Raw genomic sequence first — 24,053 nt, forward strand, 5'->3', positions numbered from 1 at the left:
CAGATCCTTTGGAAATAATGTTTTTCATAATATTAATATCTACTTGTAGAATGACAACACTGATAATAAAAGAACGTAAGTGTGGGCAACAGAAAACATACTGAGATGGCATTGAGATTTTTGCCCGTCATTTCTGCCTGATGCTCTTGTGCTGAATATGTGTAATGCACTTTACTAGATGCTCTGAGAGTAGAGTCAAAATTTTAAAAAGCCGAGGTTCCTGCCCCTGAAGAAATCTGCAAACTTGTTTTAAATATCTATGATTTCTTAGGCATCCACTCCAAGCCTGGTAGTTGGTTTTCTACTGTCATTGCAACGCTTTATTTTGTGGCAAGGTGGGAGGAACTCAGCTGCTTCCAAAACTCTTGTAGAGGTTAACCACTAGGAAAGCCTTAAGCTGTTTAAGTTCTGTAGAAACCTGCACCCTCATCTGATGGGAACAAGACAAGGATAATTTCAACTCATCTCAATGCCAAACCCTTGCTGTTACCATCCACCTGCTTAGCTTGCTTCGTCTGCCACCATCTAACATACCAAGCTATAGCCACTTAGCCTGACACGTAATTTATTTCAGCCCAGACTCTGGCAAAAGTCCCATGTTAGGCAGGGAACAAACAAGGGCTCTCTAAATTTTACATATTTTAATCCTTATCCACATTCCTAGAAGTGCATCCATTAGAAAATATACAAATTATTCTTTTAATTTGTAAATTTTTAAAACTCCCCACCAATCAGAAACCAATCATTTACAAGGGAGGCTTTCACTGAAAATGAACCTTCTGTGTCTCCCCCTTCCCTGCGGCTATCAGGAGGAGCAGTAACTGAGGAGAAATGCTTGGCCTTGGACATGGGACCCCGCCCACTAGAAGAGAGTGAAGGGGTTGACAGCAAATACTTCTGCACCGATAGTAGGGGGACCACAACTATGGAGCACTTTGCAAGTACAAGTTGGTTCTATCATGTGTAGAACACAAATGTCCTAATGCTATAAATGGGTAAATGAGATGAAAGCTATGCTGATTAGTATAAGCACTCCAATCTGTACAAATAATCAACACACTGAAAAGGGCATAAATGTATTTATGATCTATGTACAAAAGACTTAATTTAAAAAAATTAAAAATAAACAAAAAAATAAAATAAAATAAAAACAAATACTTCTGCACCTTTCCAGGGTTCCCAAGAGTCTGAGTAGGAATTTAGTCATGAGCTTCAAGTACCCTATAAAACCTATCTGCTTGTCCCCATCCAGTTCTGAAATTCTATTAAGTTCCAGAAAAAGTGCCTAAGCTCACAGGTTCAAGACCAGCCTAAGCCAGAGCAAGACCTCATCTCGAAAAAAATAGCTGGGCATTGTGGCAGGCACCTGTAGTCCCAGCTACTTGGGAGGCTGAGGCAAGAGCATCAGTTGAGCCCAAGAGTTTGAGGTTGCTGTGAGCTGTGACACCACGGCACTCTCCCGAGGGTGACAAAGTTAAACTCTGTCTCAAAAAGAAAAAAAAAAGGTCCCCAAAAAGACCTTCAGTCTAGACTATTTCAGTGCCCATCTTGAAGGAAACAAATATGGTGGAGAGACCATCACTAATGATCTTCATTACTGACCTCAGCTCATCAGTTTCCTGTGAACTTTTGTACTTGGGCAGATTTTTTTTTTTTCCAACTGGTACTTCTAGCTCAATGCTTTTTGACTGGCTTATACATTTTGAGCTGAATATAAGTACAAACAAGAGAACAGACCTAGGGCCCAGGCAAATTTTGGTTTAACTCCTGACTTCACAGTATACTAGCTTTGGGAACTTGTTTGGTAACTCAAGCTCTTAAATCCTATATCTTCCTTTTTGAGATGAAAAAAGGGTGATAACAATAGAAACCATCTCATAATGCTCTCATGTGATGTAAATGATAACGATGCACATTAAGCACTGGGCATAATGTAAGCACTCAGGAAACACTACTCATATTTAAGACACTGAGTTCACTTTCTCTACGGCAACATATCTTTAAATCTCCATCTTTTTTTCACACCCAATTTGTAAACCAAATAATTTGATTTCATTTTCATTTTTTTTTCAGAGTCAAGAAAAACTGTTCTTCTGTGAGGACTCTTAGACTTGTCCTTTTGATCATGGTGGTATTTTTTTTCTTTTTTCTCTTCAGAGTTAATGATTTATACAAAACGTTACTGGCAGTGCTTAGAATATAATCAATTTTCTTTTCCCTCAGGGGACCCTGAATAATCAATCCAACCTTCTTTTCCTAGTCATAAAGGGAGTCTGCTTAAAAAGGACAAACCTAAAAGAAACTTTCTTATTTTTATAACACAAATTACACATAAACCACCACCATATCATTATTTGTCCATTTCTCTATGCTCTGGTTGAGGAAGAATTTATTATAAACTGGATGTAGCTTAGCAAGGAAAATTAAGGCCCCAAGATTCAGAACTGTTTGTATCTTTTGATATTCATTCATGTTTTAATTTAATCTTACTGATAGGCTTCTTTGTAAGAGCCTGACTTTAGCCTCAGAAACATAAAATTGTTAGCGTTTCCATCTTTCCTTTGACATCCCAGTGTCACATTAATTTCTAAATATAATTTTGTTATTGCCCACAAAACTACCTTAGATAGAGATACACAAATTTGGTAGAATGTTAGAAAGTCTCAAAATCAAGTTAAGACTCATCCTTATTTCAAGAGTAACAACTGCCTAAATACTTTTTTCCAAAATGTCTGTTTCATGAAATGTAGTGAGGACCCAGCCAACTAGTCTTTGGTGGTCAACTACTAGAGGATAAAATAAAGCAAGAATTCTTACTTCAACCATCTTCACTGAATTTACTCTGAGAATATGACTATAATTTCATATATATATATATGCACATATATATAACACGCACATATATTTCTATATACATATATGCAAAACAAAACTTACTTTTTATTAAAAATATATTAGACAAAGAGTATATTACTGCAGTCCCCAAGATTTTTGGCACCACGGACCAGTTTCATGGAAGACAATTTTTCCATGAACGAGGACGGGGGAAAGGGCAGATGCCACAGGAGGTGAAGCTTAGGTGGTGATCCTGTGAGACCCCATTCCTAAGTGGGCACAAACCAGTACTGGTCAGTGTCAGTGGCCTGGGGGTTGGGGTCCATAGCATTAGTGTGTTTGTAACACGGCCCTACTCACCCTCACCACTCTGTAAAGTGCTTTGTAAAAGCTTGACCATCTAAATCTTCCTAGGACTAATATATTAAAAAGCAGCTCTAAGAATATAAACTAAGCATCAGTAGGGCAATTATGTATGTCAGCTTTTAAGTAACTATGTTACTCCTCCGTGCAGAGATTTATACTCACATTTTACAAAGATTTTTATAATTGGGATATTTTTACCTGATTGACCAAAGCCACCATCATCTAAAGCATTTATTAGTCTTGGATTTGTTTAGAAATCTGTATTTTTCTCCAAACATTTAAATTTATCTTTTCTATTTTTCGAATAACTTCACAACAATCAACCAGATGAAGTATTTGCAGAAATGTTATAAGGGTTTGTGTGTCACCCCAATACACGAAGTATAGAATTTGAATTGCTCCATATTTACGTGGGTATGTGCATGTGTGTGATCATTTAAACAGATTAGAGTCATGGTGAAAATATTCAATTATGGCCTCTTGGGAGCAGAAATCCCACACACGACTTTCACTTTCCCCTATTTGTTCTTATCATGCTACTAACTTCTTCCTCCCTCAAGATTTATTGGGAGGCAGAAGTAAATTGTGGTGAAACACAGAAAGGAAAAGACAAGCCTACAACTCAGAGGCCTGAGTTATATTCTACAGTTGGAGAGATGTCATGGCCAAGATAGAAATATTCCATTTTCTCCAAGGCCTTTAAGCCTCAGCACTTTCCACTAATTTGGTCCCCTGGGTCTCAATTTATTTAGTTTATGCTGGCTTTTTTCACCCCCATTGAAAATATTCAACCTCTATTCTCTTACTGAGGAAAAACTTGTTCCTAGAGTCTTGCTCATTAGAAGCTTCATTAGACTTTTGATATCTAGGGAAAAAGAAAACACTACAATCTTATTTCCTTCTTTCTGTTTTCCAGTCTCACCCACTTCTTCTTCCTTCCAGTTACCCCTCACTCCTTCCTTAAATGAAGAAGTCACAATCACAGAGAAAATACCTCCTTCATTATCTCTACAAAATTAAAATCCATTAAAAAAGTATGCCCTCTAAAAATGTTCTTTGAACATCCTCAGTAGCACCTAGTACCTAACACAGTGCTTGGGACATAGTGGAAATTCAATAAACATTAAAAAAATTATTATGGAAAGTTTTAAACATTCAAAGCAATGTTGTTATTTAATGGATAAACTTAAGGTTTCCTATGCTATAGCAGCCTGAGAGTTACTTAAGAAAGAGCAATCCCTACTTTTGAGGCACATTGTAACAGGGGGGCAATGTCACAGGCAGAAGTTGGGACCAAGAGATGGCTCTGGATTTGTGGCCCAGCACTATGAAGGCACAACAGCCTAGTATGCCCACGGCCTCTATTCAGCTTCAGCTCCAGCTCCAGCTCCTTCTTCAGAGGTTTGCAATGTATAATGAAATGCACAGTGTTATGTGCTTTATGGACGCTCAAGCAATATTTGTTGGCTGACTTAATTGAGCTATATTTGCAAAATGGCAAGGATGTGAGGAAACTTTCCTACCTAAAAAGAAAGCATTCACAGTGCTAGACATTTGGTAGGCAAATAAACAGTATAATTTCAGGCTAAAAGGAAAAATACTCAAACCCCTATCCAATAGGCCCAGTGGCCAAATGTCAGCACCGTGTTTCTGAAACTTAATTTAAAATATCATAAATTGTATGTCATCAACTTTGCAGACGACATTTCTTTCCTTCCTTTCTATTCCCATTCCTTGCCCCAACTTTAAATCTAGAAAATGTAACTAATTAACTGAAATCTCACCTGTCTGGTGAGGTTTGCAAGTAAAAGCCATGAGACAAGTAGAGATTTTAAAAGACCAAATTGAAGAGGGATGCATTTGACAGTGTTTCGAAAAGAAATTTGCATATTCTGTGGTGTACTTCCAGAGTGCAAACAATTCAGGAATTTACTCATGACTGTAATGTCACACCTTGACCTAATCTGCTGAGTACCAAGGGACAGATGGTTCCTTTAATCTGTCTCAAGGACAGATGTTTACTTATGCCCAAGGTGTGTTTTTAAGTTTTAGAGCAGTAAGAAATTTGGAGTGCTCCCTTTCTTCCACCACCATTTAATAGAGTTCCAACTAGGCATCATCCCATGCGGTAATTAAGCCGTGAAAGTTTACTCTGTTTCAGGTATGTTTTTCCCGTCATTGAAATGGTTGCCTTGAATCTCTTCCCATTTATTTTGCTGTCCTTGCCACCTGCAAACGGCAATGTAAGAGGCTGATGTTAGGGGTGCAGTTAAGACCTTATGAGGTCAAGGCAAACTCATTCATTCTGGAAATCCAATTTATTGTCTTGTATCCCCAGTATTATGTTTAACAAAATGGTGTTGGATAACAGCAACATATAATGCAGTATCCCTCCTTCCCAATATACCTGCCACCCAGTTTTACAATTACATTGGGTGTCATAGTATTAATAGTCACTGAGCTATCAGGTGTCACCATCAGGCGGTGAAGTAGACAGAATAGAAAAGCATGATGAAAATCACTTTATTCAGTGAAATGTGTGACTTCTCCAACTAATGGCCAACAATCAACTCCTACTGTTAAAGGTGGTGATATGACTATAGGATTATTCTTATCATTTTGATGACATTTTCTTCAGTGCCAAGCACTGTGCTACGTGCATTATCTCAGAGCCAGAAGAAAGCCTAGAGATTAGTTTAATACATTATTTTATGGTTGAGGAAATGGGCCCAGAAAAGTCACGTGACATGTTTAGTTTTTTTGTTGTTGTTGTTTTGTTTTTTAGAGACAGAGTTTCACTTTGTCGCCCTCGGTAGAGTGCTATGGTGTCACAGCTCACAGCAACCTCCAGCTCTTGGGCTTAAGCAATTCTCTTGCCTCAGCCTCCCGAGTAGCTGGGACTACAGGTGCCCGCCATAATGCCTGGCTATTTTTTCGTAGCATTTTAGCCGGGGTCAGGTTCAAACCCACCATTCTCGGTACATGGGCCGGCACCCTACTTGCTGAGCCACAGGCGCCACCCAAGTGACATGTTTAGTGTCAGTTAGTGGGAGAGTCAGGTTGCCATCTCCAACTGTACCACCCTAAAAGATCCTGGTGTTTTTCTTAATATTTCATAAAATAACTGTGGTCTCTGTATACTGCTCTCCAGGAATTTTTTTAACATTACCATGTGAAAACAACTTCTAACTTCTAGTCTCTATTTTGCTAATATGGCCTCACTTGATTAAACACTAAATAGTTCTACAATTCAAATAATGACTATGAGATAAAGGTGTGGGGCAACTATGTTTTCTAACTCTACTACAAAAAGAAAAGGAGGAGCAGTGCTTTTCTTTCCTAAGAAGAGACAGAAAAAATAAACCCCACAATTTCAAGTGAGATTTGTAGTGGCAAGAGGTGGGAGATGGTGGAAGGATAGGCATCTAATTAGAAGGAAAAGAAGGAAAACAAAAAGGGTTACAATGTAGAGTGTGAGACTCAGCCTTCATTTCATTTCAACGTGCACAGACCTCAGCAGACAGCTGGAAACCTGCCAGGGAACGAGGCCTTGGAAACAAGCTGGAAGACATTGGAGAGACTTTAACCAAAACAAACACCAGCAGGGGATGTGGTTGGCAGCACTGAAAAAGCAAAGGACTCTATGAGTCACTCTGACATTAATTTTGAATGGTATCATGCTTCCATTTTGTTGTGCAGGTTATTTATATAGCATTCAGTACTGTCTAATACGTATATACTATACACATGCATATATAACATATATGTAAAATGCACATATATACACACACAGAGTGCCAAAAAATGTATACACATCTTAAGAAAGGAAAAATTGTATTAAAATAGTAACACTCAATATATACCAATAATGGAAGATAAATACAACTCATATTCAGCACCTCTCATAACTGCAGAAGTCAAATGTGACTGGAGTATTACAAACTTAACACAGATTTTTTCCTTTCCTAAAATGTGTATACATTTTTGGCACCCTCTGTATATGTTCTTTACCTAAATAATATAACATTAGAGACATAGGACAATATAGAACAGAATATAGAATAGATTAAAAACATCCAATATCTCGGGAGGCTGAGGCAAGAGAATCGCTTAAGCCCAAGAGTTGGAGGTTGCTGTGAGCTGTGTGAGGCCACGGCACTCTACCGAGGGCCATAAAGTGAGACTCTGTCTCTACAAAAAAAAAAAAAAATCCAATATCTCACTATTCTAATCATTTAATTCACCATTTTTCATCTGTATGTTTTAACATAGCTGTAATCAGGGTGTACATATAATAAAGAATACTTTACATTTTAAGAATAATTCTATGCTGCTAGATAACTTCATAAATACTGCTTTACAGGACAATATATTGCATAGGTATAATGTAATTTATTTCCATCTTACTTTTTTACTATTTAGGATACTGCTGAACTAACTTGCTTTCTCTCTCTCTCTCCTTTCCTTTTCTTTTCTTTGTCTTTCTTCTATCTATCTATCTTTCTTTCTCTCTCTTTTCTTTTTTCTCGAGACAGAGTCTCACTTTGTTGCCTCCAGTAGAGTGCTGTAGCATCATAGCTCACAGCAACCTCACACTCTTGGGCTCAAGCAATTCTCTTGCCTCAGCCTCCTGGGTAGCTGGGACTACAGGCACCTGCCACAATGCCCGGCTATTTTTAGAGATGGAGTCTCGCTCTGGCTCAGGCTGGTTTCGAACTCCAGAGCTTAGGCAATCCGCTGCCTCTGGCTCCCAGAGTGCTGGGATTACAGGCGTGAACCACCACACCCGGACTGAATTTTCTTTTTAAAAATAATGCAGGCTGGGCGGCACCTGTGGCTCAAAGGAGTAGGGCACTGGCCCCATATGCCGGAGGTGGTGGGTTCAAAACCAGCCCCAGCCAAAACTGCAAAAAATAAAAAATAAAAATAATAATAATAATAATGCAGGCTGGGAAAAGTGACTCATGACTGTAATTGGAGTACTCTGGAAGGCCGAGGCAGAAGGATCCCTTAAGCTCAGGAGTTTGAGACCAGTCTGAGCAAGAATGAGACCCCGTCTTTACTAAAAATAGAAAAACTAGCCAGGCGTTGTGGCAGGCACCTGTAGTCCCAGCTACTGGGAGGATGAGGCAGGAGGGTTACTTGAACCCAGGAGTTTGGGGTTTCTGTGAGCTAGGTTGATGCCATAGCACTCTAGTCTGGGCAGCAGATACTCTATCTCAAAAAATAAAGTAATGCAACAATAGTAAGTATCATATAGATAGACAGATAGATAGATAGTTTCTAAATTTTATCAAACCTTGCAAGGTAGTTGTTATTACTAGCTCCATTTTAAAAATAAGGAAATTTATACTCAGAGGTTAAGTGACTTCCTTGAGGTTATAGCCAATTAATAGCCAAGTAAGCATTGAATCAGTTTTGCCTGGTTCAAAACAAGGCCTCTTTTCACTGCAATATGCTACCTTTATGCTGCAATGAATATGTCTGTTTTTTTCCATATTTGGAATGTTTATTGTGGATTTCCAAAGATGGAATTATTGGTGTAAAACGGATGAAAAATTTAAAAGCGTTTATTGCATACTCCAGATTGTTTCCCATGAGGGCGGCACCACCATCCCAACCCTTTTTATAGGAGGAAATTAATTTGAAACAGAATGAAAAGAGGTCTCGTGAATGAAAGAGAAAAATCTTTGTGGTGTCAATAAAGCTTCTGTAAGCATCAACATTCTGTAGCGCAGAGGTGTGTACTTTAAACATCTGACGGTAGACAGTGTTCTCTATCTCTGCATCTGAATAAATACAGAAAATCCTTGGGAATTACAAATGTGTATAGGACCGAGTGTCTGCTAGATGCTTCATGAAGATCCAATTAATAGTAATTAACATGGACTTCTCACTTCTGGTGAGGACATGAAAGGTAAAAAGAGTGCCGCTCCCACTCTAATAAAAGCAGAATAATCTACCAAATCACACTTTTCTTGAATCTAGAGGGAAGTCTCAAGGCAACCAACTACCTGAATTCTGAAGAAAGACAAGCACCTGCAAGGGGAGATGGGACACAAGCTCTAACTCACCTGTCGCTGCAGGGAGAAGACAGGGTCACCATAGAATCCGGCATAAAGAGTTCAGCTAATCTTTTAATGAATTGCTAAAGATCCTATGTGGCCTAGCATGAGAGTACAGAATGCCAGGAGCCACAGACCCGAGAAGAATTTATACACACTTGCAGGCTCTTCCTCGCAGATTTATGGTATAGATCTGGTGGACAAGAGAAGCCGGTGCAATGGAAAAACCGTGAAACCTGGTCCAGTTTCTTTTCCACTTACGAATAAAATTCTTAAGCCCTAGGGGAAAGAAGGAAAGGCAGTAGTACACTGGTCTCACTCCTCCTCCCACGTACATATTAAGACCTACTGCCGCTAGGCAAAGGTAAAGAAATAAAGTCATGGGCAGTGCCTGTGGCTCAAAGGAGTAGGGCGCCAGCCCCATATGCTGGAGGTGGTGGGTTCAAACCCAGCCCCGGCCAAAAACTGCAAAAAGAAAAAAAGAAAGAAAGAAAGTCATCTACTTTAGGGGGAAAGGCAAGAGCTGGTTCTGAGCCCAAATAATTAAAAGTATCCTACCACTAGAAGAGAGGCAGGACAACTGAGGAAGTCCCACTCCCCTGATCCAGGGGCACACCATCTGCTAAGAATGAGGTTTAAGCAGAAAAATAGAGAACTCCTCCCTACCCACATCCCCAGGCTAGCAGGCGTTCAGTAGGAAGCAATAGCAGTACACCACTAGGGGAGGGGAAGAGGATGGACAGAGATCCTCTTGGAGGCATAGATGCACATGGAAGATCTAAAGCTGTGGGTAAAGCAGGGATATTGAGGAAAACCTTCCAGAAAACCAAAACAACACTCTGCACAAGGTAACAGAGGTATCTGAAGCTAGCAGTGGACGGAGGGCAATCAGAGCAACAACATAACCTAAATACAGCTTATCTCCTTATTAGATTGATTCTATCTCCTGCATTAACAACCTAGCTGAAAAAGTGCGCACCTTTGAAGGCATAAATGTTGTTTACATCTGTCTTTACTGTTCTACGTATTATATGAGGCATTCAAACAAAAATTTTGAGAAGAATGAAAAAGCAAGGAAAAAACAAAACACTCACACACACAAAAAAAGCTGCCAACATAACTAGCCTCAGAGGTGACTTAGATGTTGGAACTATCAGATGATTTAACATAACTGTGTTTAATGTGTGAAAAGCTTTAGAAAAAAAATACAGATAACATGCACAGATAAATGTGGGATTTCAGCAAAATTGCCAACTGTAAAAAAACACCCAAGTAGAAATGCTAGAAATGAAAAACGGTTAATAGGGCTGAAGAAGGCCTTTGATAGTCTCATCAGCAGACTTGAAATAACTGAGAGAAGAATCCGTAAAACTGAAGAGAGAAAAAAGTGATCCAAATTGAAAAAAATTGAAACACACACACCTCCCCAAACAGAGCATCTTAGAGTTGTGAGATAATGTCAAATGGTCTAACATATATGCAATTGGATTTCCAAAACGAGAATGGGACAGAAGAAATATTGGAAGAGATAACGGCCAGTAATTTCCTCCTAATAATGAAATATTAATATGTCAAACCACATGTCCAAGAAGCTCAGAGAACCCGAAAAATCTAATCATTATCTGATAAATAGCCATTCAACACACACACAGATGCACGCACACAAACTCCACACGTGTCACATTTAAACTGGTAAAGAAAACAAACACAAAGAGAAAAATCTTAAAGGCAGGCAAAGAAAAAAATAGCCGAGCGAAGATAAAAATTGCAACAGACCGCAGAAATTATGCAAACCAGAAGACATTAGAGGGACATGTCTTAATTGCTAAAAGAAAAAAAAACTATCAATTCATAATTCTATATACAGTGTGAATATCTTTCAAACATAAAGGATAAATACTTTTCACATAAATCCAGAAGATTCATTACCAGAAGCCCTGAACAATAAGAAACATTAAAGGAAGTACCCTGCTTCCCCGAAAATAAGACAGTGTCTTATTTTAAGGTGTGCTCCCAAAGATGCGCTAGGTCTTATTTTCAGGGGACGTCTTATCGGTCCTGTAAGTAGGTCTTATTTTTGGAGGATGTCTTATTTTCGGAGAAACGGGGTACTTCAGGCATAAGTTCTTCATACCATATAGAAATTTGGATCTGTGCAAAGAAATGAAGATTCCAGAAATGGCTACAATGAAGATAAACATAAAGTACTTTTTTTCTTTTTTTAATTGCTTTTAAAGATAATTATCTAAATAAAAAGTAGTAATAAATATAGGGAGAAGAGTGAGGATAGTCAGCATAGGAAATGGATGGTAGTAGTGTGGATTTATGTCATATGTAAAAGCAAAATGTACAACCACAACCACAGCAATACCAGTTGGGACACCACACAGAGAAGAGGTAGCATATCCCTTGAAGATAGACTGTAATTAATTTAAGATGTATATTGAAATCATGATTGTGGTGGTAGTTATATGACTATATGCTTTTGTCCAAACTCATAAAGCTGTAGACTTCAAGGAGTGAATTTTACCAAATACACTGCATCGTTTAACTCAAGAAACTCTCAGTTTTAAAAAAGGAAATTCTCATGCACAACTTACCTTTTTATTCTCTTGTCTTTTCTTCATTTGATGTCATCTTTCTTCTACCAGATGAATCATTATGAGAAACCATCCCAAGATGGTTACAGTCATCCCCGAGATTGTGTTGTTTAGTCTTACCATTGCTCCTTACCTTATGTGACTCAGAGATTTTTATTTCTAACATCTCGTGGTAGAAAAGGCGCTATACCTTCAAATCAGAAGTATACACCACACACACACACACACACACACACACACACACACACCCCTCAGGAATTAAAATACATACAGAGCCGCAGAAATCATAATTGGACCATCAACATTCTGTGTATATGGTATAGATATAAGGTATGAAAACTGACATGGATCACACAACTAGTAATTAATCATGAAGAATGGAATGGCCTTGAAGTAGCATAAACAATAGATTTGGATCTCTATTAGGTCACTGTTCATAGGTAAGGTCAAAATCCTTGAAAAATCTTTTGTCGTTAATACTAGTATTCTCTCTGTTTCTGATATTTACCAAGATTTTTTCTGCTAGTGAAACTTAGTAAATGTAGAATATAAATGTCTTAACACAATAACTAAGAAAATGCCAGGAAGGCTGTGTTAACCAGTGTGATGAAAACGTGTCAAATGATATATAAAACCAGTGTATGGTGCCCCACGATCGCATTAATGTACACAGCTATGATTCAATAAATAAATAAATAAAAAGAAAAACGAGGAAAAAAAAGACCTGTCCATATGTTTTACTACTCAGCTTCTATGCCGTAGGTCAGTGATTCTCAACCTTCCTAATGCTGCAGCCCTTTAACACAGTTCCTGTGCATCGTGACCCACAGGTTGAGAACCGCTACTATAGGTGCTTTTGTGCAAAATTTAAAAAGCATCTCCCCACTCAGTAGCCCAAAGTCATAAAGAGTGGCAAGCAGAGGGCGCTCTTTTCTGAACTAGAAAAAAGCCCCTTCCTCTGGGTCTATCCCAAGACACTGCTACGCAACCCATATGACCAGGACCTGTGATCAGGTCTATAGTGAGGATCAGCTTTTGGAGGGACAGGCCTGAGGAAGAGGAACACTGCATTTGTGTAGAACCTTAAACAAGATTTTGAAAATGTTAGTCCCCTGTTTTAGAGAGTGGGAGAAGAGTTACCTGATCAAGGTGACAGGGCTCCTAAAGCACTTCCAAACCCAAGCCAGTCCTTAACTCTGCCATTGTCTCTACCTCAAAAATCATCCTAACATCATCCTCCACAACCACACCTTCACTTGCTTATATCATATTTATCCTCCAAAAATCAGTTCAACTGTCACTTTCCAAGGAGTGGGAGGTGAGCACTGAGCCTTCAATCTAAATGAAGCACCCTTGTTTTATGCTTTATATCCCTAAGAATTTCTTATAGATCACGTATCAGAATTGCAATTACAGCCATCCCTCAGTATCCATGTGGGGTTTGGTTTCAGGAGCTTCCTTAAATACCAAAATCAGGGTTTCTTGAGTCCCTGATATAAAACAGCAAAGTATTTGCACATCTTCCTATATACCTTAAATGATCTCTGGATTACTTACAATATGTAATACAATGTAAATGCTGCGTAAAGAGTTGTCACTCTGTACTGTTTAGGGAATAATGACAGGAAATGTCTGTACATGTTCAGTACAGACACAATTTTTTCCCAAATATTTTTGATCCAAGGTTAGTTGAATCCACAGATGCAGAACCCAGGGGCACTGAAGGACAACTGTATGTAGTTATTTCCGTGCTTACTTTTATAATGTATGTTACTCTTCCAACCCCCACCCCCCCACACACATACATATACTTAGTCACTTATACATTTCTAGGCCTGGGAAGAGCAGGGACCTTGTCTGTATTGTTCATCATTTTATTCCCAGAGACTATCACAGAACCTGGCACATACTTAATGCTTAATAAGTAATCATTAAATACAGAATGTTTCTTGTTAGATTCTTTAGAAAACTTTTTTGTATATATGTGCACACTCAAGTGCATACTATGCTGTTGAATATTATGAAAACTGTTTTTTATAAAATCCAGTTTTCTATTGAGTGTGAATAATTAGAATAGTGTGTATCTATAATATAAAAAGTGATATTTTTACTTGGGTATATCCTATTTGAATTATTTCCCTTTTCTATTGACGACTTGATTGATTTTCTGCTCCTAATAATTTTTACATCTTATATTTGGTTGGTGGGTTCACTGTAGATTCACCATTACATTCCTTTTGCAATAATAAACAATCATTCTTACATATATCACTGAGTTATCTTAATTGGATTCATATCTCAAGGTGAAATGCCATGTTGTGACACTATTTGATTTTCAGTGTGGAAGTCTGACTCATAATTGTTATCTCTTGAAAATGAAGAATAAATAAATAATCTAACTCCACTTACCAAATAGATTCTGCCGTAAGTACCAAGGCCAATGGTTTTATCCAGTGAGAATATTCCAGTTGGATCCTGGAAAAAAAAACAAAAAACAGAAAAATACTGTCAGTCTTCTTGAGAAAATAGGCAAGCATTCAACTACCTAAATGGTATTTCTGATCTGCCTATTCCCTTAAAATTTACCTGGGAAGAACCAAAGTGTCATTCGCCAAAATAATTGACATGTCACAATCTCCCTGGACTGCGGGTAGTCATTTTTAAAAAAGAAACAATGGTATGGACATTAAGTACTTGTGTAATTAATTGCCATAAAACTGTAAAGTGCATACAGTTAAGTAAAGTTAAGGCATATTCATGATGTAATTAGACAATTAAAATAGAAATAAGTTAATGTATTTGTAGTAGAAGTAGTCTTTTAACATCTATCTTTTGAGCCCTCACAAGACAGGCAGAAAGTTTAATGCACAGCAATGAGGATTAGATGTTGCATACGAAGTCTAGATGGCTTATTTGTATTATAGCAACTCTTAAGAAGAAATATATCTCTAAATATGAATAACAAAGCAAGATCATGGCGTTAAAAGAGCATCACTTGCTAAAAAAAAAGTAGAGAGTGTTCTTTTGTTTTTGTTTTTAAGTTTAATCTTTGCACTAGCTGAATACATTTTCATGGCACAAGTGGGTATTTTCTGTGACTTAAGCCAAAAGGTGACATCATAGAAAACAAACTATAACAAGTTTAAGCACAGAGTCTTAAGGTTTCCATATACATCCTCAAGCATTGTTTCCTTACCTTCTGATATGGGCATTCCTTTCTTGTTCACCATAAAACATTGTTTCTTGAATTTTATCACTGCATGAACTTAGTCTAGCAGCCTATTTTGCTATTTTAGCAAAACTCACGAGACATGAGTAGACGCCAATTAATACACAAAATGGTAGGGACATTGGCAAATTCTTGGAAGTTCACTATGCCTCATATAAAGCACATTTTATATACACAAACTTTGTTTAATCTCGTTTGAAAACATTTTTATTGCTGTGACAAATTTGAGCTAAACAGAAAAACTATTGAATATATGCAACATAGATGAAAGAAATTATGGACTCCTTAAAACTGGCATGATATTTGTGTAATGTAGCAAAACTGTCATAAGAAAATTACCCACCTCTGGGATTATTTCAGTTAACAAGTATTCAACTGGACAGAGAGTCAAGAGACTTAAGTTTTAGCCCCAGCTCTGCCATTAATTAACTAAAAGACTCTGGGTAAGTTATTTACTCTCTCTGGGATTCAGTTTTCACATATATAAAATGAAGGCATTGTTAGGTAATTTTCCAAGCTCTAAAATTCTATAGGAAAAATACCAGATTCGGCCATTCTAAAATCCAGATGTTTCTCCTGGATTGATACAACCATTGTTAGAGAAAACAAGCAGCGCAGCAGCTTACTTTCTCAAATGGTCATTAAAGTTAATGTCACAGCAGACACAGTTATCATTATAAGCGAACAGTTCACGGAACATACTCCCAATGAAAATGTGCAAGTTATTTAAAATGTTAATTTTTAGCATTCAAAAAGTAAAAGTAGATTGTTACAGTGCTTTTGATATTAAGCATATCACTTTTGTTATTACTCATTGAAAGATTGATGGAGGAAAAGCAAACAAAAAAGTTACTAAGGATCAGCTTGAAGACTTTATCATTTTATCGTATCTTTCTGAAGGATATCATTGAGGGATTTATTTCGGACTTTTTAATTCTGGAGAAAAAGCCTCTGGTCATCTGTCAAAAAAATCAAACATGTTAGCCGATTCCTATTGGTAAACCATTCCTTGTTAAAGCTGCATTTTAGTTGAAAAAGATAGCAAATATTAGAGCATTATTGCATTGTCTGTACAAGCTTTATTTCTGCATCTTTGAGCACAGCCTCAAGTTTCTCTAACCCATTTTCTAGCCCTCAATAATGTAAGTACCTTATTCAGATATGAACTCAGGCATCTAATTACTCAAAAGAGACACTAAGGCAATGGGCCAGTATGATAAAATGCCTCCAAAAAATCATGGAGCCCTTATTGTATCTATATTTGTGTTGTCAAGAAACTTTCCTGCTCACAAATGACAAAACCATCTCATTTAAATGCTTATATTTAATAAGAGAAGATTTTAAAATTGCCTTTGTTCTTTTTTTTTTTTATCTAAATTGGACCTTTATTTGTAAATAAGAGATGAGTTGCTCTTGAATAAGCAGAGGAAAGTTAAAACAGATTGCCCTAAGAAAGATTCTGGGAGTTAAAGATGAAGGTGGAAATGTGACAGCACAGAGGAGGTAAATACTGCCTTTGTTCTTAAAGGCAGCTGTACTTAGTATTCATGTAACCTAAGACTATATTGTTTTCATTAGTTATATCTGATATTTTGTTCCATATCTCCACACTACTTTTTTCTTTTTGCAAATTTTGGATTAATATGAGGCCATGTGCTACTATCTTTTAAGATTAAATGTTAAATTAAGTTAAAAGGGGAGAAGGACTATACTAACTACCAAGTTATCATGTTTTCCACTTATGGGCAGAGCAAGTATATTCTTGGCTCCCCAGGAAGTAAGCGTTAAAAAGGAACCTTCTTTCTGAGCCCTGGGAAATTAAAAGGTCTCTGGCAGAGGGGCCTCCATAATTACTTGATCCCGTCCTCTACCCTGCCATCCTGAGATAAGAAAACCAGAAGAAAGATGTTCATATCTATGCCTGCTTTATTAGTTTGGAGATTATTTGGGGGGTTGTATGTTTTGGTGTCACCCTAAGTAAACAAAATGGTCAGCAAAGAATAAACCCTGGTTTCTAAAGCCTTTTTCAAAAGAAATAACTGAAAGTCTAAGTCTTAAGACTTTTTGAAATCATAAACTGTTAAGACAAATACTTTATGCTTTTGTTATATTTTTCTATGTGTCTAAATTATCTCCTGAAATTTACTAGCCCTACTCTGGCTGCCTGGTGAACCCCAGAATTTTAGGAAGCTGTTTGTGTCATGAATTCAAGGGAGGAGAGGAGAAGGAGCACCTTGATGACTAATTTTGGTAAAAGCCAGGAGTGGGGGTAACAGGAAGAAAAAGAGCCACTAGAAGGCAGTGTTACCTGGTCAAGAAAGAGACGTTCAAAGCAGGGACTGCTCAACAGAACAAAATATGGCAGAGATTAAGGAGAAAAGGGAATTGAAAATGGTCAACCTGTGTCGCTAGAAATTTCAAATTTAGGATAGTAAAGAGGGAGAATGAGAGAATGTGTTAGGCAGCAGGAAAAGAAGGAAAAAAATCGCACAGTACCTATGACAGAAGGAGATAGCACAGGCTTTCCTTCCTCTTTTGTTTTAATGTTAGAAACAGTGATTTTACATAAAAAGTTTATGAAAATAGTGGATATGACATGATAAGTGCCAGAGTAGATTTCAGAGATAGTTGGAAGAATGAGCTTCACAATTTAAGTGCAGAGTTTAGAAGGGAAAACCTCTTCCCCGGGACCAGTGCTTCTTATAGACTCTCCCTATATGAAAATCATCTGGGAAATCTTGTTAAAAATACAGATTCCTTGGGCATACCAGGGAATTACGAAATCAGAATACTCAGGAAAGGTCTCGCAAATCCCTAGATGATTCTTGATTCTCGTGTACTATTCTTGGGCACTAACATATGAAAACTGGGGAAAAAAAAAAAAAGATTGACAAAGTACATTGAAGCTCCGTGTTATGCTAAAGTGATGTTCTATATGTATGAAGGATGTGCTGAATATATCAATCCTTGTGGACTTGAAGGTAAAACTGCTTCCAAATGGGGGCTAAGGGACTTGGTAAAGTGGGAAGTTTCTCATGACCAAATGTGGAAAGCGGGCTTGGTCTGGGTGGTCGAAAACTGGGAAAGCTAGCAGTTATATTTAAATATAAACCTAATGTAACTCAAATATAGTGTTTGGATCATGTGCTATTTCAGATCACCTCTGCCACTACTGTCCTCAAGGCCTGTCTAATCCTGACCCTAATATAGATTAGGACTACACATGGCAGTGTCAAAATACCACAGCCACAGCCGTTGAGGAAGTGAGGAATGTCATTACCATACTGGGCACAGAAGGCAAAGGGGACAATCATAGTGAAAGACATGCTGGATTTGGAAATGAAGGAATAGTTTCCAGTCTCAAGGATGTGGGCATCCTAGGAAAAAGAAATAAATGCATATATAGATACACACCCAGGTATTGATGGTGGGCAATACATTCGTATTACAAGGATATGTATAAAGACATAGGCTTCCCAAATCTATTTTCAGGAAGAAAGCACAAACCACAAATTTCTGCACTTTCTTTTTTGGTTTACCACTTTAAAAAAAAATTAATTCAATAGAAAATCAGAAAAAATTACTGTTTTCTGATCACCCATGAATCACCCATTAATTAACAAGCATAATGAAATTGACCTATTGTTAACTGGTAATTACACTGGTTTTCTTATGTCTCTAACTTGAGGGCATTATGCAAAACAAATCATATCATTACACAAAAGTTAAATTTTTTTTAATTTTAAAAGTTATATAATTTTCTCCCCCTTGTCGGCTTCCCAGGATTTCACTCCTAATTACATTTTAGGTTTAAAAGTAATATCTATCTAATAACAAATATATCCAATAACGTTCTGCCACTTTCTTTAAATCCCAATTTGCACAGCAAGCCTGGTCATTTTGTTTGGTCAGGCCTACAAAGAACATACGTTGTCAATGTTAAATTACACCCATATTTTAATTATTTGTCTATATTTTGCAAGATTCTTTTCGCTCAATTTAAAATGCCAAGGTTTGCATCTCTCCTCATGGTCTGGCAATTGCCAAATTGGTATCCTTGGTGTTGACAGATGACAGTTTTCTGACCTTCACATATATAATACACTCATAAACGTATTGATAATTATCTCAAGGGACACTTAGGCAGACTTCTTTGCTTGTTGTATCAACTCTGCATCAAAATGTAAAGTTCAGCACAGCTGACTCAGATATCTCTTCACCTCTTCATTGGCTTTTAGTTCTTCAAAAGGTCAGGAAATGAGTTGAACGTAAAGAAACCCCAAATCACTGAAATGTAACTCAGTGACCAAAGCAAAAACAACTTTCCCACCTCTAAACATTAGATAGGGAAGGAAATTCTGAAGGATACGCTGCTCTTCTGCTAAATTTCTTAGGGTTTGGATCTGGGTATTTGGGAAGAGGGAAAAAATATGCATAATTTGTTCACATAATAAAGACCTCCGCATGGGACAAAATGACTCAGGTATAAAATTTAGAAATTGTTAGAACCTGAGGACTTTATGAGACTTTCATGGAGTCTGTAAAATGAAGTGACACATCAGTCCCCTGAGATTTTGTATCTTCTCCCTACTCACCCTACAGTAAAAACAATCTTATCTTTCTACACCCCCCCAGTCCTCTCCCTACCCTCCAGAACACTAATATTCCACTGAGCTGCAATGTAAAGATTAGGTAGCCTTTCCCCTCATCTTTTGGGCTTCACCAAACACCAAATCTTTATGTCTCAGGGCCATGGACAGGTCAGTTAGTCTGGGCCATCCCCCCACTCCTTTTTTTCTGTAGCAATAAAACTTTTTCTTCTTTTTCTCCTTGGGTTTGGAATTCCCAGCCCTATCATTTCTATGAGGTCTTTCCCATTCCTCTCTTTAGTCATTTTTAGAAAGGAGTTTATTTCCGTTTACCCATGTGTGGTTTCACATATCTGCCCTAGTTTGTTTTTTTTTCTTTGCCCCCCCCCCACCATACAGAGAATGCTGGAGGGCAGTGACATTTAATTCCTCAATTTTACACTTTTATTTGGGAGCAAATTTAGTCTGAATATAAAAGTTCTGCTCAGAAAGGAAACCATCAATTGAGGCCTCCATATTCCAGAAATCTCATGTATGCACACGGAAAGGAAGAAATTTTTGGTGCATGCGGGGTGGGAAAAAATTTAATTTTTAAAAGTTCTGTGACTTTATTTTATGAAGCTGAATAAATAATCACAGTGCTGATATTTGTAACTCAACGTGTTTGTATTTTGGTTTTGTGGCAGCAAAGAACAATTTGCTAAAATGTTGCCCTTGAGCATCATCACCCCTCCCCTAGTTTCGAGTGTAAAATTATATAGGTGGTGAGGCTTTGGGAATACCCCGTTTTTTAGGGAGGCAGGCATCTGTCATCATTAAAAACACACTTTTTAAATGCCAAGTATGTATAATATTAAGTCAGTGCGACTTTGAATAGTCCTATAACCTCAAGGTTAATATTTAGCTTTTCCCAAAGCAAGCAGGCCACTGCCCTGAACTACAGTTGCCTGGCGATCATTCCAGTACCGTGTCTGCTTTTTCCCTTTAGGAGAGTCAGGGGCCTTTTGCATTCAAGAGAGGGTGCAAGTGAAATGCCAATCTAAAACGGGAACTTAAAACACGGATTTGGGTGAGATCCAATATCAGCCAGAAACCAGATGCCAATGAAATAAATGGCACTGCTAAAATAATAAGTCTACTAATAACGATGGCGATAATAGCTCACCAATCAATTACAACTCTGGAGGAAAGCTGGGCATTTGGGAAAAGAGAATCCACAAATGAAAACCTCAGGAAAAAGCTAAATCAAGTTAGCTAGAGGCACCACACATTTTTTAAAATTGGGGTGTGCAGAATTCACTTTTCCCCTCAAAGGCGTCAAGTTCTTTCACCTTCTAAAATACTTAATGGGCAGCACTGCCCTGGCAAGAATAAGAAGGTTTTGGAAAGTGCTGTTAGAAAGTCAGACTCCCACGCTTTAATTTTTTAGCCTGTCGTCACCTAAAAGTAAAGGTCATCCCTTAAAAAGTAGGCATCTCGCTGCAAAAGCAGCAGCAAAGGATGGAGTATGGGGTAACAGGAAGGAGTGCTGTCAGGAAGCCACGCGACTTCTCTCGCGTTTTGGCCTCTCCTGAAGCCCGACTGGGACAGGTACCAGAGCGCCGCTGGACAAACGGGCCACTTTTAGAAAATGTCCTGCTGTTTAAGGCAGCAAGCACCCTCCTGCCACCTCTTCTCTCCCCAGACACCCGGTGGCTTGGCTTTTCCCAGGAGTTTGGCAAGGCTCCCTACCCAGGGGGCGCTTTTTCTTCACGCCGGTTCCTAGGGTCCCCTCTGCGCCCGGGAGACCCGTCGAAGTCCTGGTCTATCCTGGCTTGGGGGGCGGAGGGGTTCCCTCCCGATGCTCAGACCCCGCACAAAGGGAGCACTTCGGGGCGATGGGCGTCCTCTGCTTACCGGCAAGTGGCCCAGATCCGTGACCTCCTTGTCCCTCCAGCCTCCAGGTCCCGCCATGGCTTCGAGACGAACCGGAGCGGGCGACCGAGTTGGGAGGGAGCGGGAAGTCTGAAGTGGACGGGGACTAGGAGTTGACTGGGGAGAGGGGAATAGGGAGACAGGAGTGGGGGGATCGGTGTTTGCGGGATGGGAGACGGAGGAAGGGAAAGTGGAGGGAAAAGAGCTGGGAGTGGAGGGAAGCCCGAGTTTGCGAGGCGGGAAAGCAAGTTGGGCTGGGGCGAGAGTAGAGTCTGAGCGTTGGTCCCGGAGACGAACGCGCTAGAAGGGTGCTCCGCGGCGAGAGCGCAGCGTCTGTCCCGGCAGGGTGCGCCTCTTTCAGGGTGGGGAGGGGGGCGGTGCAAGGAGAGGGGCCCCCGGCAGCTCGAAAGGGATTGGTGCAGCGTCACGTCGCCAGGTGGGCAGCCGCGCGCGGCGGGCAGGCAGGCTGGGGGGGGGCCACCGGCGAGGGAGGTGCCGAAGGACTCTAACGGTTCGCGAGCTGGCCCTTGGACGCGGACACCGCGCTCCCGCCCCCTCCCACGTCCACTGCTGCGCCTGCCGCCCCCGCCCCCACCCCCGCTGGCGAGTGTTCCACAGGAAACTTTTTCGAGGCAGCTGCCAGCCCCGGAAAACCGGTCCCGCTCAGCGCCGCTCCCAGCCTGGGCCCCACAGCTCTGCCACAGTCCAAACAGCCCGCGCCCTAGTCTCCCCAAGAAACACTTGTGACTTTTCTAGTTGTCTGTTTTCCCTTTCTGCCCCTCTGATTTTATTGCTCCATTTATTGCAAAGACCCACCAAGTTAAAGAAGGAAACGACTCGCCACTGGGTTAGGGCATCAGACCTAGGAAAGCCCCCGTGCAAGCGGAGGAAGGCACTGACTGCGCCCCAGGGCTGTTACAGCTGGGCCTTCGAAGCCACCAGCCGAGGTCAGTGCAGAACCTGCAGAGCCGCAGCCAAGCCCCCTCCAAGCGGGCCTCAGCTCTTAGGGCCCCAGGCTAGTTAGTGCCAGACCAGCGGCTCCCTCGGAACCGCACCTGTTTTCAGGTGCTTTGTGTTAGGAAAGACCGAATGAGCCTCAGAAGTCCTGGCGGCCTTGGGTCTGAAGTTTGCTGACGCGTTCGCAACCGGCGGCGAAAGTTCCTGCGTCCTTCCCTGTCTCTAGCGCTCCGTCCGGGTTTCATTCATTTGCTCATTCATTGCAGAACGTTTCGGGCGCCCAGGTTGTTCGCCTCTGGTTTCCCCCAAAGCGCGGGGAGCCTGACACACGATTTAAAATAATCTGACAAACGTGATTCAGTCTTGAGAAGTAAGGCGCCCTTTGAAGCATTTATGGGAAAGAGAGTCGGTGCGTAAAACTAACCGCATTCTAAGCTCTTGCACTGCGTAGAGCACTTTAGAAAATGTCCCAGGACTGCTTACTTTCCCTGGAACTCACCGACTGCGTTCTGCGCTCCAGAACTCCGGGGTCTGAACGCGAGGTGAGGGGATTTGTTTCCTGTTTCTTCCTTTTTAAATTAGGAATTCCCCTTCTCCTCTAAGAAGATTTAATAGGAGTAATTCTTCCCACTGACTTCAAACTCACCATTTCTAACTTGCTCTTCTAATTTCTGTGATTATTTTCTTTATATGTTGATGGATTTTGTTTATTTCGTGTGTTTCAGTGCCAAACTTTGACCTCTTTACATTCCTTAACCTCCGAGCCTTGGTGAGCTTTGTAATGGCCATAGACTGAGTAACCGGGTCTCGCTAAAGAAAGAAAATTCTCTGTTAACGGGTGCGAAGAAAAGCCAATACCCTCTCCCCCAAAAAACAAACCCGGGTGTTCTGGATTGAATTTTCTCGTTAATTCAAATATGATATAAACTACTACGGGAATTAACATTTTCCAATGATTCAAATCTTGACAACTCCACTACACAAAATCCTGCCCCTTTAAAAAATAGTTTAAGAGTTCTTGGATGATCAGTATAACGTTTCTGGATCTTTCTAAATGTGAGTCTGAAATTAACATTTCCTTACTAGAAAAGGGCAGGTGGACTACTTAATAGAAAGCTACACTTTTATGTACACACTTAGTTTTGACAAAGAAGTCACAGAGTGAAGAAATACAACATTTAAAGGAACTCTGAAGACAATCTTTGCTACAGGGAAGAAGTGTTCATGAGTTAAGACTGTATTTTTTTTTTCTCTTAACAATGCGGTTTGCTGAATTTAGATTGTGGGGAAATGCCCCCGTGGCCCCCGATGGCAAAGACTGCTTTAGCCTGTCTAAGGGGCAAGTCCAGACCAGGCAAAAGAATCCAGGATAGATCATTGGCCTCTCTAGTTGCAAGGCTCCGTGGGAGGCTAGCAGCTTCAAGACTCCATAGGGATTAGCCACTTCCCCGGGTGTGGACCCCCCTCTGGGTGGGGGGAGGGGAAGCTAAGAGTGTGA

General features: G+C 39.7%; 1 protein-coding gene across 1 annotated transcript in view; it reads right to left on the minus strand.

The window, feature by feature from the left end:
- The window catches only part of NRK (Nik related kinase), a 135,337-nt gene extending 113,700 nt beyond the window's left edge, over positions 1 to 21,637 (minus strand). Inside the window, exons 1-2 of the mRNA XM_053579736.1 lie at positions 21,581 to 21,637; positions 14,276 to 14,341 (exon numbers count right to left, since the gene is read on the minus strand). Coding sequence (XP_053435711.1) covers positions 14,276 to 14,341; positions 21,581 to 21,637 — 123 coding nt within the window. The remainder of the gene's footprint in view (positions 1 to 14,275; positions 14,342 to 21,580) is intronic.
- Between the last annotated feature and the right edge of the window lie 2,416 nt (positions 21,638 to 24,053).

This window comes from Nycticebus coucang, chromosome X, assembly GCF_027406575.1.
Source record: "Nycticebus coucang isolate mNycCou1 chromosome X, mNycCou1.pri, whole genome shotgun sequence".
Taxonomy (NCBI): domain Eukaryota; kingdom Metazoa; phylum Chordata; class Mammalia; order Primates; family Lorisidae; genus Nycticebus; species Nycticebus coucang.